This window comes from Scatophagus argus, chromosome 3 (genome assembly GCF_020382885.2).
Source record: "Scatophagus argus isolate fScaArg1 chromosome 3, fScaArg1.pri, whole genome shotgun sequence".
Classification (NCBI taxonomy): domain Eukaryota; kingdom Metazoa; phylum Chordata; class Actinopteri; family Scatophagidae; genus Scatophagus; species Scatophagus argus.
Window position 1 is genome coordinate 22,632,350 of NC_058495.1, and position 16,460 is coordinate 22,648,809.

At 41.4% G+C, this 16,460-nt stretch overlaps 1 protein-coding gene across 7 annotated transcripts in view; it reads left to right on the forward strand.

Moving 5' to 3' along the window:
• Positions 1-16,460, forward strand: part of chl1b (cell adhesion molecule L1-like b) — a 60,980-nt gene that overhangs the window by 20,493 nt on the left and 24,027 nt on the right. For 4 of the 7 annotated variants that reach the window (XM_046384784.1, XM_046384790.1, XM_046384788.1 and 1 more), the window contains 2 exons: positions 14,403-14,595; positions 16,003-16,020. In XM_046384784.1, coding sequence (XP_046240740.1) covers positions 14,481-14,595; positions 16,003-16,020 — 133 coding nt within the window. In that variant the 5' untranslated portion in view covers positions 14,403-14,480. Of the gene's footprint in view, positions 1-6,292; positions 6,543-14,402; positions 14,596-16,002; positions 16,021-16,460 lie in introns of those variants that run through there. The other 3 variants (XM_046384787.1, XM_046384789.1, XM_046384785.1) reach the window with 2 other exon arrangements.

Here is a 16,460-nt window from a genome sequence, read left to right on the forward strand (position 1 = left end):
GGGCTTACTACAAACCATCAAATAATTATTTTATAATATTTTATTCAATAAAATGTTTTTGGATATTGCGGGAAAAAAACAAATAAAAAACAAAACAGTAGTTTGTATGTTTTAAAGGGAAAACTGGGTGAAAACTTTTGCAACAAAATGTATTTTCCTGTATTTTTAATATCTTTTAAATTGCTTCTGCCATGTTTGCACCCCCTCATCATCTGAGCTGTCCTTGCTGCAAGAAGAGCACTTTTACTCTGCACTGCACTTGACAGTGTCTTCCTGCATCAGTAAACACCACACTGTTTGGATGTGCAGGGACATTTAGTTCAAAACAATCTTTATACTGTAATTCTCAAGCTGGATTGAAAAAAAAAAATAACTGTCAAATGGGCAAATTTACAAATAGGCATGATAATAAATATCAGTATGTGAAGAAAATACAGCAGTTAGTTCTCCTCTATGTGACTTTTGGCACAACAAACAGCAGCATCAACCCACACACAGAGGACACAAAGCTATATTCTGTCTTCAGACAGAGCTTTTGATGTTAGCCTGACAAAGGCGCCAACTCTAAAAGCCCCATTCACTGGATTTTTTAATGCCCCATGTGTCCTTTCAAGTCATGAAAAGATAACTTTCTGGGTGTGCCTCGTGTTTCAGTTTGAAGCAGGCATTTGTTTCATTTGTTCGAGCATCCTTTCAAGTGGCACCAGCTCTTAGAAACACTGAGAGCTTTAAGCTCTTGATTTGGTGAGACAGATCACATCTGTCGCAAGGGTTTTATGTTGGTTAGGTATTTCAGCATACCTCCATTGTCCCGTGCTTCCTTTATGATTTCTTTCACAGTTAAATCATTGTACTTGTACCACTGACACACATAAAAAGTAAAACAATAATGGAAACCAGTCATTTTCTTTTTTGGTCAGCCAGCGTTATGAGAAAATGGTAAATATTTTACAACAAGTCACCAGGTGCTGCTTTATGCTCATCCATAAATTTCTCAGGTACTCTTCTGTAATTTATTAACCTGTCTGTGGCATTCATGAGGTTGTAGGCAAATGTCAGGTTCCTGCACTTCCTCAACAGACCCCTCCAGAGACATTGAATACCTTATACTGATTTTAGGTTTTATAAGCCACTGCTACCCTGAGCCCTAAGCGTCCCGTGCTGTGCTTGATTTTCATGGAACATATGTAGAATAAAATTATAACCAGACACTGATAAGCACAATCCATCAAGTTGAGCCTGAAGCGATGTTTGCATTGTAGTAAGGTTCCTGGTGTACTTTATAGAAATGTGCCTGTGGGCTACTACACCTGACATGAGCTAATTGGCTATCAAGAGAGGCTCTGAGAATAATATGGCTACAGGTTTCCCAGCACTGTGTGCAAATTATGTGCTACTGTTGAACAGCATTCTCTCCTAAATGAATGCATTTTGGGATAAATATTGGAGAATCGAGGATTTCTTAGTGTTGCTAAGGCAAAGTAACATTGTCAGCCCACACACACACACACACACACACACACACACACTTAAGTAGAGCTACCAGTGTTCTTTGTATGTACTCAGTGAATGGCCCAGAGGATGAAGCTTGAAAAGTTGTGCAGTCAGCCTATTGACAAGCATGTCTGTGTAAAAACACAGACAGACAAGGCCTTGGCCTCGACCCCACCACAAATACACACACACACACACCTTTAATTTGTCTCATATATTGGTCTTCCTCCTCATCTCTTGCTGTGCTTCCATGTGAGACGGATCCCACTGACATTTTTCCACCACAGGATTAACTGTGTAGCGCGACAGGCTGCTCTGCCTCAGTGCTCCTAAAGGGCTGACCCCGAGATGTGTGTGAAGAGGCGGCCAGCAGGCCACTCCTTAAAAGGCTATTAGATCTTTAGTGCTTATTATGAGTGGGTGTGCAACTAAATTATCTGCTCTGCTTTCCCTTGTCATGGGACTATAGGTGGAAAAAAATCTTGTTTTCTGGAAATAATTAATCCTACTTGTTGGCATAGTAATACTGAGGAGAACACATCACTAGTGTCTTTCCTGATTAACCCTTTTCTGTGACAGGTGGGCTGCTACTGATGGAGACGATCATCTTCTGACTTAGCTTCCTGCCTGCAGGACCTTTCAATCACATTACAGCGGATCCGCCCTCTCGGGAGAAGGAGATTTGATTCAGGCTAGAGTGTGCATTTGTGAAACCAGGTCTGGGCATGGGTGTGTATGTTTGCACACAACATGTGTGTGCTGATCCCTCCAACCATTTGGAAGGCTGTGTGTCCAGGGTGTATCTGAAAGCAAAGCCAAGTCTGGTTACCATGCCTACACATTTTACTAAGAGACACTGCATTTATCTTAATGAATTCATTTTCAAGCTTATGTTTGCCTCTGTAGTCTCTGTCAGCTGTGTACACACTTCAAATAGCGGTAGAGAAGAGGCCTTTTTCATTGCTAAAAGTGACCTGAGGGAAATAGCTTATTGATTCTTGAGGGAAACATGATTAAATTGAGGTCCAAGTGGACTCTTCATCTGAACTTGTCTACACTTGAGAAGATTTGAAAGTAGAGCCAGAGCAAGTCTGCTTTTGTCCATGTTCTCTTTGATCTGGATAAATTCGCTGCTTCCTTCAGTTTTTTTTTTAGAAACAGGTTAACACATTTGCATTGACTTCAAATCTTGAATAAAAATGGGGTTACACAATTTTGGTTAAATGTAGAAAGTTTAAACTCCTGTCACAGTGAACAGTTGCTGCTTGAAGATTGAAGATTAAAATCTTGCAAAAGGTTGAACTTTTGTGTGGATTGTGTCAGACAAGGACTCGCTTTTACTGACAGGCAGATATCCTGAAAACAGCTGTGTTTAATTGGATTTGACGAGTGTAACCTTGTAAAAGTGTAAAAGTTAAAGTAATTAAATGTTAAAAGTGTGCTTAATTCCGTGTTTGTAAAAGTAGCACTATTCCTCTTACCGTAGGTGTTGTGCAGTCTTAGATGGAACAGACGTTGTTGTGCACATTGTGTTCAGTAGGTGTGCTAATCAGGACTAGCGATCCCCTGGTCGCTGCCATGATCACTGAGCACACCATCTGTGATGCTGTGATGGCCGGCAGTCTGGCTGAGAAAGCTGGATGGCGGTCTGGTTCAGGCTCTGACTGTCCTGTCATGGCTCCATTCAGCTCTGCCTTCGCACTCTTCTATCGAATGTGCTCTTCTGCTAGTCCTGGAAATACTTAACGCTTGCTTGCAGGCACTTCTCAAAACTACCCCACTGTTACAATATTAAATATTTTGTAGTTCAGATAAAACACAGAGTGTGTGCAGACCCCCTCTGATGTTTTTGTTGTCGTTGATTAATGTGTTTTTAGATATCTGTTGACGGATCAGTTTCTCTGTACTGCGCCGCACTGAATAAATCAGCTGTCAGTGCGGATCTGGAAATAATTGAGGAGACTGTTAAAGTGCCGTGGATAATGGAGAATTGAACATAAATGTGGGCAATTTTGTTGCTGGAATTTTGTCTGTTTTTCATTTGCAGTCGCAGGTCGTAAACAGTACCAGTCACATCTTGGGCTCCTGCTGAGTTCAGATAGAGTTTGTGATGAAATTCACTCATGTAGCCTGCTGCAGTAAACAGTTCCACAATGCATCAACCCAGGACAACTGTTCGTCAATGCCCAAGTGATCAATGTGAAGATAGAGACACCTGTTGCCATGACAACTCAGAAAGCCATACAGAGAAACGCATTGGTTTAAATATCGATTCAGAGCTCAGAAAAATACAGCACATATCAGCCAGTTGCAGGTTTCTCCGCTTCTTTTTGCAAGTGCCAGGTTAGAGGCTTAATGACCGTTTTCGACAGACTGAGTAACAGACGACGGTTTTGGTGTAATAGGCCTTGTGCCCAAAGTTCAATTAAAAGCCTCACACTGTGTGTAGCCAGCATGTTTGCCAAATGGTGGATAAAGTGAAAATCAGTCTTTGCGCCACCTCAGCAATCTGAGGGTCCTTCAGGGTTATTGATGGCTCTGCCTCAACTCATTTATAAAAATTCCTTTTAATGCTTAAATATTTATCTCATATGGACAGGTTGAAGGAGATTTTTAGGTTTTGCATGAGCGAAGGCTTTGGAAACAAATCGCTGCATTTTAAGATTTTAGAGGGGCCATGAACTCACTGTGTAACCGCCTGCATTTTTCTTCCTCTGCTCTCAAAGCAGATAGAAGCAGCATGGCTTTATTTTTGAACGCGCCTGGTGCTGCTTGTGCTTTTCTCTCAGTCTGGTCTTGCCCAAGGGGGGCAGCAGGTCAAGAGAGCATTTTTTTTAATTCCTCTGACACGATATGGCTGCAGACCTCCATCTTGTAGTGGTCAGATAACATTTAGCGATTGCTGCTTGAGGGAGATAAGTGTCATAAATTAAGGACGTTGTAAACATTTGCGATTAGAGCACAGTGGATTATCTCATTTTAAATTGAATTTCTGAATGAGTCCTACCCATGTGAAGTCAGAGTGTGCGCTCCAAAACCATATCAGCCTCTGAAACGTGACAAATGACACATCAGGTGCCAGTGAAGCATGATGACAGCAGAAAATAAGCCGGTAGAATTTATGGGAGTTTACCGAGCTGCACGTTCTGCTTACACTTTCTCCCTGACTTCCTTTATGGCGTTTAAACAATTGGTTCAAAGTGTGAATAAATGTTTGCCTTTTTGCCTCTGTAAGTCATGTCCAAATCAGTGAATCAACTGAACTGGAAGTGTGAATGAGCCAGAGCAGCGGAGAGAAAAGGGAAGAGGCTTTCCCCGGGGCAGTGCCCAGGACAATGTCAGGTTTGTCTGGCCCGAGTGCATGAACACTAAGCTTTTCGGAACTGGCAGCCTGCCCCGGTACCTACCCATCTCCCCTGGCTTCCAGAGCCGTCCAGCCCCGGAGCACTAAGCATTTGTGCAAAGTTCATAAGGCTTCCCTCTGTTTGTGTGGCCATAATGGAAGCTCCATCCTGCTGTAGCTCAAAGAGTGCTTATGGGCTCTAAGAGCCTTGCGCTGGCGCTGCAGAGGCGTGTGAGTGTTCTCAGTTACTGACTTTGGCTGGCTGCTCTCATCATGAAAAGACCAGCACCCCACTCCCCACCCCCCACCTCACCATCATGTTCTCTGTCTGCCTTTTAAACCCTATTTGCTAAATTAAACCCTCAAGCTAGATTAAAATAAAAAAAAGTCCGTCTGTTCACTTGAGTTTGTTCATTTAGTCAAATACAGAGCAAAGAAAGCTACATCTGCAAGTAAAATTAAGATGATTGTGGATGGATGTGGGAAATTATTATTTAAGTGAATTTCTTCGAATTGCTCATAACAAGATTCTAAATGACTAAATGTGTCCATCCACTCCTAAAAAGATCTCAGAATCTCACCTCTGCCTTTCCCCAGCTGTCAGCATTTGTGAAGCCTGACTGATAATAACCTTGTTATTTGGAGCTGCAAGTTCCCGTCGAAGCAGCCATGCCTTTGGTTGGTTTTTCACCGCGGTTACGACCCACATCAGCATAATTCAAGCATGACCCTCCTCCCCCCTTTCATTTTCTGCCTTTCTCCTGGTTAAAGCCCAAGTCTCAGACGAGGGTCCACACCATACATCATCCAGACTGGTGCTGTTTCCTCCCTTCCCCCTCATGTGTCTTGGGAGTGAGACTGCAGGGGTTTTTGTGCCGGTGCTGGTGGAAGGCTCTTATCGACAGCCACAGTAAAGTCTGTGCTCTGAGCTTTCCCCTGACATGTCGCCCAGCCTCCACTTCAGTCCATCTGTATTGTCGTGGACTCAGGACTCCTGTTCACCAGCGTGGAACAGTGGGATCCACTTGATTCTAGCACCATACTGAAAACAAAATAAACACAGAGTCACTGATTTTTCCATCAAATATCTTTTTGAAATGGGAAGAGAGGAGCGCACTTCAAAGCTCTGACTGTACTGGACTAAATGCTGGGCCACACTCTTCAGCAATGTAAGCAATTAAGGAGATTGTCAGTGGCTGACCGAGGAAGATTGCAGCAGGAGCAAAACTTAACAGATTTTCACACAGCAGGTGATCTCCCCCCTACCTTACTGTTCATATTTTTTCTTCAGTTGATCATTGCAAATAAACACTTTCATTGAGCCCTCAGGTACAGCAGACGTCTTTAATGATGCTGAATTTGGGCAGGGGGGGGGGGGGTTGAGAAGGAGCTCGCATTCCTCCACTCTCCTTTGTACACACCGGGTGAATAGCCTTTAGATCGGGCTTTGTGGGAATGATTGTCAGTGGCTTAATGAGCGTCTTTGCCAAGCTAGAGGCTTTGGCAACATATGTGGCTACAGTGCCTCTGTTCCTCTCCGTCTCCAGCCTGTATGACACAACACAGAACGGACTTAGCACTTTCCATTTTTCTGCAAATCTGGTTTTACATCACTCATAGTTTCCTTTTCTTTTGGATGTGATTACCTGGATTGGAATAGTTGCACCTCTCATGGGGACCAGAGCAGAGAATGAATTAAACTCTTGTAAGTATGCTGCAGTATCTAGGGATGTGTATAAAGCTGTGGGCAGCAGATTTGGGTTAAGCATGTTTTGGTCTTTCTATTTGCAGGAGACATTCAGTCGACTTTCTGTCTATAAAAGCGAAAGCGGAAATCACTGGCTTCTGAGTCTCATTGTGAAGGAGTTGAACTGCCACATTTACGTTAGATTGTTTTCTTGCTTTTTGTAAATGTGACACACTTCAGCATGCAAACTGCTCACTGTAGCATGTTGTAGAAAGAAGTACCTCTGCAGTTTTTTTAATTGATAATTAGTCATTCTTTTATTATCAGTGAGCATGAAATATTTCCCTTGTTCTAGGCCACTTAAGTACAGTATTAAAGTATGGAGCAGAGCCAAATCAGCTCTAAAACTGAACAAACTACTTTTGAAATCCAAATATTTGTCCTAGAAAAATCAGCACTTTACAACAATGAAAAGGTTTCTGCCCTATTTGCTAAGATGTCTGATTCACATCTCAGAGGGTTGACAGTTGTGAAAAGTATGAGTTTAAACAACTGTCTGTTGTATTTGCAGCCATAAATCTGCATACTGAATGAGGAGAACTTTACCAATATCACAGAAGAGAACATGCAAAATACTCCAGCTGGCTTCAGTCTAGATTAAAGCTTATTTTTTGTTCCACTAGATGAGTCAAGACTTATTGAGATTCTAACAAAAATTCTGTTGTCATGCAGAAGGTCTCATAAGCTTACGTGAGTTTTGTGCTGTATAGTTACTGTATTTGACAGTGTTATCAGATTATTTTGATTTGTTTAGAAAGCATTTATTGTTTTTCTGCTTGAAGAGAATAAAGACAGGTTGTAATGTGGCAGACAAAGTGAGCAAAATTTTATTAGTTTTATTTTCGTTTCGTTTTTATGAAAACACAAAGAAGCAGAGTGGAAGAAGAATGATGCTACTTCCTGCCTCTGCTGTCTTCTTTGGTGACAAAAAAAATGTGCTTTAAGATTAAACAGTGAGTGAAATATACTCAGTTGTCAGTTTATTAGGTACACCTAACTAAATCTTCCCTTCATGAGGGTTGTAATATTCAGCTTGTGTTGAAACTGTTTTGAAAAGTGTTTAGTCAACTGAATGAGCATACTGTTGATCTGCATTGTGTTGTACAGAAAGAAGCTTCTGCTTTTTATCCTTGTTGTTTCAGGGACCTTCAGGGGTCCTTGAGGGAGATCCAGAGGATCCTCAGCAAAATTAGGAATCATTTATTTCCATTAGATTTCCATCCATAAGTAACATAATGACAGAATGCATGACAATTTGGAAATGGATTTCATACACTTGGTGTTATAAAACATCTAAAAATTGGGTTAAATTGGGATTTGTAGTTGTAATTTGTGTGAAAGGCTTTGAGAATCGTTGCTTTAGCCACACTGATATAATATGAATGTACAAAACATTAGAAACTCCTGTCAGTGCACAGTTTATTAGCACCACATCATCCAAAATGTTCATACAGTTAAGTCAACACGTCTCTGAAACAGTTTCAGCTCAAACTTATTATAATCTACCCATTACAGGCTTGTTAGACTGCACCGGTGTTGGCTACACATCTGTCACACAGCTGTCAGTTTGTGAGGTACATCACAAACTGACAGCTGAGTGCTGATGCAAGTTGAACTTTTGAGTCAGTGTGAGTATCACATTTTTAAGAACTCAGTAGAAGATTAAATGACTTCTCGAGATTTTTCTTTTCCAGGTCTTATGTCTGTGATGATTCCGCCTTGTCATGTTTAAAATATTTAGCTCACTCCATTCGATTTGTCTCAACAAAACCTCAGCCCGACCCTGTTAAGTGATGGAGAGCCACAGGAACTGGGCCACGCATCCGACAGCTTTGTCAAACAGCTTACCCAAGTAACGCTGTCCAGATGCTCGACTCGAGCACAGAACAGGAAATTCAAATGCTAAATTACAGTCGGCAGAGAGCCTCTCATTTCGCAAGAAAAAATTTTGAATTTTAACTGTATGTATGTTGAACACCTGCAGGGATTAAAAATGGATGAAGCAGCAAAGGTATTTCAGTAAAAATGCAGTTCTGCTGCTGGTCTGTGTGTGCTGTAGGGACATCAGAAATTCTTGGTTGTTGGCAGAAATAAATTGCTTCGGGGTTTGATGGAGGTAAGGATTTGGGATATAAGAGCCATCGATCATGTCTTGCTGTGGCACAGTTTCGTCTGGGGAAATTGCAAGCATCAGTCAGACGGAGTGAATGAATGTGGAGAGAGCACGCTGTGTTAGTTCTCACAAAATAATATTCCAGTCCCTGCAGTCCAACTTGTGAATTCATCTCTCTGCCGGCTACTCAGCGAGGATCACACACTAATGTGATTATTGTCCTGGGCGAGGGGGCACTCCTGTGGGACTTCAAAGAGAGCAGATCAGAGAGAAAATGAAAAAAAAGAAGCTGTAAGCTGTGATGCACACAGGTGCAGTGCACTTTTTCAAATCTTTTCTTTTGCTTTAAACATATTAACAGGTTCAAAGTGAGGACTCTGACAGCATCTGTTATGTAGCTTTAGCCTGCACATTCACATACATGATTTATTATCATGTCGTGTGACATACTCTGGTGATTAGTCTAAGCGGTTTCATTCAGCGTATAAATTATGCACCAGATTGGAATTAAAAGTCATAATCTGAAGCAGAAATACTGATGCTAGTGTAGGTTTTGTTCAACACAGTCTGCATTTCTGCTTGGATATGTTGAGCAGAATTTCATATTTTGCAGAGACAAACAGCTTTCAGACACTCAAAAGAGCAACTAATTAGAGGCTAGGGAAATCCTTCATGCTCTTTGTTCATGAAAAAATGGAAAGCTTTCAGAAAAATGCTTATCGCAGACAAAAGGAAAACTTCTGCAGGCTGTAAACCTCTTCAGTCTGCTTTCTCTTCCTTTTCAACATCCTTTCCTACATCATACATTCACTTGTTCCATGGTGTCCAATCTCAGCTGGTCACATGATCATCTTGCTGTGCAAAGCTCTGCGGGGGTCACTGCAGGTTATGTGTGTTGTGTCTCTGTGGTGAGGAGATTTCACATGGGGTCCTGAGGGTCATTCTTCATTAGATCAAATTGAACGCAGAGGTCACAAACCCCCGCAGTTCATCAGTGCAGGCACTCTATATCACTCTCCATCCGTCCCTCATTCCTCCACACCTGAGAACCTCTCCTCATTCCTCCACCCGCCTCCCCCGCCTCCTCGTTCTCTTCCTCCTCCACTCCTCTGCCCAGCTCTCATCTCCAGTCCGCTCATCCTGCTAAAGCTACAGACCCCTGAAAAATTAATGGTGTGATAATTGAACTGTCATGCATTCTGAAGTGCGGGAAAATTGAACCAAATCTCAATTAGACAAGCATATTATCTAATATTGCTTCCACTTCCTAATCTGTTTCTGTTTTTTTCTCATGCTATTAATGTTTTAATAATAGATGAGTCGCACGGCTAAGCTTGTAGCAGATTACTGATCATGTGAATCATTGCCAAAGGTTAGAATACAAGAGCAAAGAGGAACAACAAAACCTCTGAACACAGAAGAAAATTAATTGCTACATTTAAATAAACAAACAAAAAACTTTTATACAAGCTTTGTTTTCCACTGAGATGCAACCAGTGTCAGATTTACAAGTTAAATGAGTAACTGATTGGACCAAAAAAAAGAATAAAAAAGATGACGGAAAAAAACTGCATTACAAACATCACAAGCAAAGCGAGTCAATTGCCGCTTAGTGTTAATCAGCTCGGCCGTTTAATTGTTCGTGAATGATCAAATGGGAATCAGAGGAGGCATTATCAGGACTGTGAGAGGAGAGTGTGGAGCTGCTGTCTTCCTGTCTCAGGTCTTTAGCAAAGAGAATATTTTAATCCGGCCTGACAAGACGAGGATCTGCTTAATCCTATTACAAGCTTGCATGTTAAACTACAGTAGGCCCAAACTTCTCAGCCTGTTGTCTTTGTGTGAGAAAGAAGCAGATGGTGCCAGCTCAAGACCCTACTGTAGTGAACTCTGAATGGCAGCGCTTTGACCCCACCCCGTTACTAAACAACACATCCACAAGTGTGGAGAATGCTGGAGGAAACAACTTGTTGCTGTGGTACTTTTTTTTTTCTTTTCTTTCATTTGTTTATTTTTTTCCTTCATGTTTTGAATATGTGTGTGTGGATCAGAGTTAAGGTGTAATATTAGAGCAGATGGTCGAGCTATTAGAGTCAAGAAACAGAGAGAGCTTGCCAACACTACCACAGACGTGTGCCAAAGTCAGCAGCATGGTGATCAGACAGATCGCATTATGCAGCAGTCTGAAGAAAGCTGAAAGACTCCTGTACAAGAACACTGAAGTGAAGTAGAGCTGCAAACAATATCAAGGCTGCTCACCAGAGGGAATTCAGAAATGTAAAATAAAAAATTTATCACAGATAAGTTACTTTCTTTCTTCACATTCAGAAATCACTCAGAAATAAAGTTGGTTCTTACCAGTTATGTGGCCTTTTTGAAATTATTACTGCACCATTGGTTTGTTATCAGAAAGTCTGATGTTAGAGAGATGAATACTCCCTGTGAGAAAACGATTTCATGGCACAGAAACCAATAGCTCTAAAATGTTAAGAACTGTTAGAAAGACATCAGACATCAGAGGTGTGATGATACTTTGACTACAAACCATTATAGTTTGCCCTCTCACTGGACGAAACAGTCACAAACTGGGCACAGCTTTGGAAGTCCGACATAATACAGATCCTGTGGGTGATGTATTCTATTAAGCAAGCCAAAAATCTGTGCCAACAAAGATGGAAAATACCACAAACTACATTTATCACCTTAAGCACCATCATTCTGTAGAGCATCCAGAGACCAAACGCCTACACCCTCAGACACCAGCAATTACACTCAAGCCCTGGAAAGAAAATAAACACCCCCTGCAAAAAACTAGAATATTACTGTTGCTGTAAAGTTATGCGTCTCATATATTTTTGATATTTTAAAGGGAAAATTCATGGTGGTTGCTGCAGCATTTAAAGACAACTGACAAGATTAAGAAGATCTTTAAGCTTAGCGTAGAGAGAGATTTCATATATTAGTATCAGCTGCAATGAAGAAAATAATGGTCATCAGTCAGGATTGGGTAAATCTGGAAATGTAAAAACTGTTCAACTTTTCTGTTGTGGCAGACATTAATGATGATGGGGAAAATTAGGTTATGAAGCCTTTGTATCAAATTGGTCTACATTCAAAAATGATTTGGTGTTGTTGACAAGGAGAAAGTTTGTCAGAGTGCTCTACATCTGCCACTCAGAGGGAGCTTTCAAGTATGGAGGCAGATTTCACTTGGCCCACATTGCTTCATTTCCCGCTCCGTGCCCCCCTTCACCGCAGAGCTTCTGTCCCCTCTGAGCCTTGGCTAAGTAAGGTTAGGGTTCGTATTGGCCTTCCCACAGTGAGCAGCTTTTAACCTCCTGCCAGCTTCATCAATCTCAGGCCGGTGTGATCACTGCTGAGAGGGGCGGGGATTAAGAACAGCCTGCAGTCTGTAAATCAGGCGAGCTTGAGGGGGCCCCTCTCGTGTGCATCATACAGGTCCAGTACGCGCCATACCCTAAGACTTCGATGTAGACATTACAACTCGCAGCAGTTAAGCCCTCAGAGCGAACCTCCCTCAACCAGATGGTCGAGCCGGTTCTCAATAACTGTTTAACGAGGGGAGAACAAATTAAATCAGAAGGCAAACAATCAAGCACAGTGTGAACAAAGTGTAATCCATCTAAAGTGGTGTTAGGTTGGTTAAGAACTTTGGTCAGCACAATAGCACAATGAGAACACATTGTCTTGTGGGGATTGTAACCCCTCCTCACTCTCCTCTTAACCAGGCCAATTCTATCAACAAAGCACAAGCCAATTAGCGCAAAGCCCTTACCTTTTAATTTTAATCTACATTTAGCAACATAAATCACCATGTCTGGGAAAGACTGAAACAAAGCAAAGCCGAAGGCATTTTCTGGATGAGTTATAACTCCAAGACACCGATCTTTAGCAAGTCGATAGGCCTGAATTGTGATTGAGTGGGGCAGATGTGTATTATGTATAGCACACTCAGAGTCTTGAGCCTGGTTGACGATGTTGTAGGTGGGTGGGGCAGGGGGGTCATGAGTTGCTTCAGAAAGGCCAGTACTGAGTCACAGATGGAGTTAATACCATTAACGTGAGGCTCAGTTGAAAAGTTCAGACCAGCACCGAATGCATGAAATCGACTCTTTTGTTCCCCAGTCGATTATTCAATTACATCTCCTAGACAGGAGTTTGACCCCAGTGTTTCCTATTGAGTTGTAAAGGTAGAGAGGAGATTAGTAAAGAGTTAGATTCAAACACCACGTGAACTGTGTGCTCTTTTCTAGACACTGTGCACCTAATCGGACGAGTCACTTCATAGGAGGCCATTTGTGATTCATGATCATGTTTATTTTTGGTCAGTATTGAGATCACAGTTATTTAACTCAATTACTGATTGACTTTGGAAATGCATTTACTGAATCTTTAAAAAAAAAACTTGTATTGTAATGTTAGTGTTGGATTTATACCACAAGAGAAAATGAGACGTGCATTAAGCAATGGAATGCGGCATAGTACGTTTTTTATCTCAATTATCTGGTTTTCATAGTCCTTAGAAGCTGAAATTTTAATTGGAAATGACATGTTGTGACTCGCCCAGCCCTACGTTACAGCTCAAGCCTTGGTCACCACACACATGCCTCCTTTGACATCAATTGGGTGCCCAATCAGCACTGATGCAATAATTACAACTATAGGACTTTTATTGGTGTGATGCTCCTGGCATGCAGTTCTGTTTCACATGAGCACTACAAAAATCCCTGTAGACCAACTGCCTCATGATTTCATTTTAATGTAAAGCTCTAATGCTGCGCGGTTATTGTTCCTTTTATTATGGTGTGTGTGTTAGCTGTTCAGCTAATTATTCCACCATGACCCACTGAGCTGGGTCACGGCCAACATGAGGAAGACTAACGAACTGACACCCCAGAGGGCTAACAGAGCCCTGCTAAAGACACTAAGATTCCCATACATCGCTCTTATTAGTCCTCCTTCTTCTGCAATCTCTGGCGATCATGTGCTCATTACGGTCCAGACACAGGAAAATGATCCAGTGCTGTACTGTGCAGCCTGTCAGTGTGTGAGTGCAGACAGCGTACTCTCTCTGACTGTTAACTACGTATGCAGTTTATGCCTAACACCCCTCAGGCAGCAATATTTGCTGCAATAATGGCTAAATGTGTAGCTGCATTGTTAATCTCTTTGAGTCATTGTTATCAGAAACATGCAGGCACAGATCAAAACAGTGCCGTGATTAAATCGGCTGAATCTCAACTTGCATGGTAATGGTAATTTTGATTTCAGTCTTGGCTTAGTTTTGCAGTAAATGCCTTTTCTTCCAGTAATGCTGAACATCTGCCGTGCATTAATAAATCGACAGGCTCCGTCATTTGTTTATTTTTTGTTTCCATTGTCTCATGGAAAGTACACTTTTTTACTACACACTTCCATAAACATCAAAATACAAAACAATTTGAGTCCCAGGGGAAGGGGATGATAGGAAGCTTTAATATGAATATTTCAAAATTTGAACTAGTGCACAACAGAGTCTCTGTTTGATGCAAATAAAAATGTGCGATGTGTCTGGTTATGCCTGGCTGAGCGGAGAGCAGTCGGGCTCCCAGTCACGGGGGATTTGTTGTGTTTGGGGTTTTGCCTCCGTCTGCCAGCACGTGGGTGGATTCATGGGGCCTTCTCCGTCTGTGCTGCTTTCACAGGTACCGCTTCTTCAGCGTGCCAGAGAAATGAACTGAGGACGCAGAAAAGAGAGCACTCGTTTCCTGTGGACGTCTGAGATGCACCGTGAAATCATGAGGTTGCAGAGGAGCCCGGGTTTGGTCGCCATTATGGGCGTGGTCACCTGTATCTGTGCCTTTCATACAACTGCAGCCATCGACATCCCACTGGAGGGTGAGTGCTGATTTGCATATGTCTCAGCGACTGCTTCAAGTGGAGGTCTTGAATAATAATAATAGAGATTATTGTCTATCGAAGAACTAGTCCACATTAAAATAAATCTCAGAGAAAAATATCATAAAATCTGTGTATATCAAACCATAACTATGAGGATAGATGTAAGTGAGAAAACTGTTTTCTTCTTCTTCTGTAATGTGGGTGAACTGAACCATTGCTTGTAAGGAGTGAAACGCAAAAAGTTCCCTCACTGCCTTTGAGCTTATTGTATAAACTCACTCAGCTCATGAGGTGTGGACACTTGAAACCATCTGAATTCAATTCACCGAGCCTGAGTAAAAACAGGTTCTATGAAGTGAACCTGTCTTAATGCTTTTCTACTCTACAGACCACTACAGCATTCTACAGCACAAGCCAGTATTCACTCACGCAATCATGAACAGTTGGCAGAAACCACCATGCAAAGTGCCACCTGCTCATCAGAAATGATAATTATTCACACAAACATACCGATCGGTTACTATCTTGTTCAAGGACTCTTCGACCACCATATAAAATATATAAAATATAAGAGAAATAAAGAAAGAGAGTTTAAACTTCCAAACAATTCATTCCTGCTAATACTGGCTAATGTTGGTTTAGAAACAAAAAATTAGATGAGTTTAGTCAACTTTCAACAGCACAGTAAAATCAGATTTTAGGCTCTCAAATGGTTCTAGTAAAGAATATGTGAATCTGCAAAGATCAGATCATTCCACTTAATTGCAGTTTTATACTTCCTGTGCGAAGTATGAATTGGTTGAATTTTGACACTTCACATAATGGATACTTAACTGCACACACTATAAGCCACTTGAAGACAGTCAGTCACAGAGATACAGAGGATTCAGTAAAGTATAGAAAGAAGGAAAAGTTATGTATTAGGGGTTTCGTCTACAGAAAAGTTGTCCTTGTATTAACTTGAAGTGCTTTTATCAGAAAAGCACTTCTGAATAATGTAGAGGAGAATAAATCGCACCATAGAGAAGTGTTATGGTCATCAAGCATTCCGTGAATGGAATATATTTACAGCTATTATCTTGTTCGAATCTTGTTCTTGTTTCTTTTGTGATGGATCTGCCTGTGTCCCAGTTGCCTTGGAAACGCATAACAAACCTCTCTCTGGAATTATTCAGAAATGTCTTTTGAAGGACATGATACAGTGCAGTTCAGGAAAGGCAAAAGCATTTTGAGCTTGGAGATGTCAGAAAATCTGTTTTTAAGCGAGTCATGTGGTTTGCATTACTAATATGTTAGTTCAGAAAGGTTGAGAAATGCTCGTGACATGAAGGGATTATTTCCAAACTGCTGACTGTTTTTTTGTTCTGTTTGTTCTCCCCCTGCCTGCTGCCATGGATTTTATAGTTTTGGGGCATGTAAACAGTAAGTTCACGCCATATTGTAGCTGGTATTTGTGACATCCTCTCCCTTTCTATAATCTCCTGGATCGCTGTTGAGCCCGGCAGCAGCTTTACTTACAGCCATATGTGTCGGATCTGAATCTCATGTGTCATCAGTCATGACTCTGTAACACTGGTATTCTGGCTTCTAGGACTCATGGCATGCCCTCATTTCCCTTTAGAGTTGGTCACACAGCACTGTTAAAGCTCATTGTTTTCTTTACATGCTTAACACATGTCACAACTGTGTCATCTCTTACAGAGAAAATTCTGTTTTGTTTTGTTTTTTATGAAGTATTGAACACTTCAGCCTTCTTAAAATCCTTCAATCTAAGAAGTAAAAATTACTTTTGAGTTGATTTCACAGGTACACTATATAGACCAAAGTATTGGGACACCTGATGGTGCCCCAGTTCCCAGTTC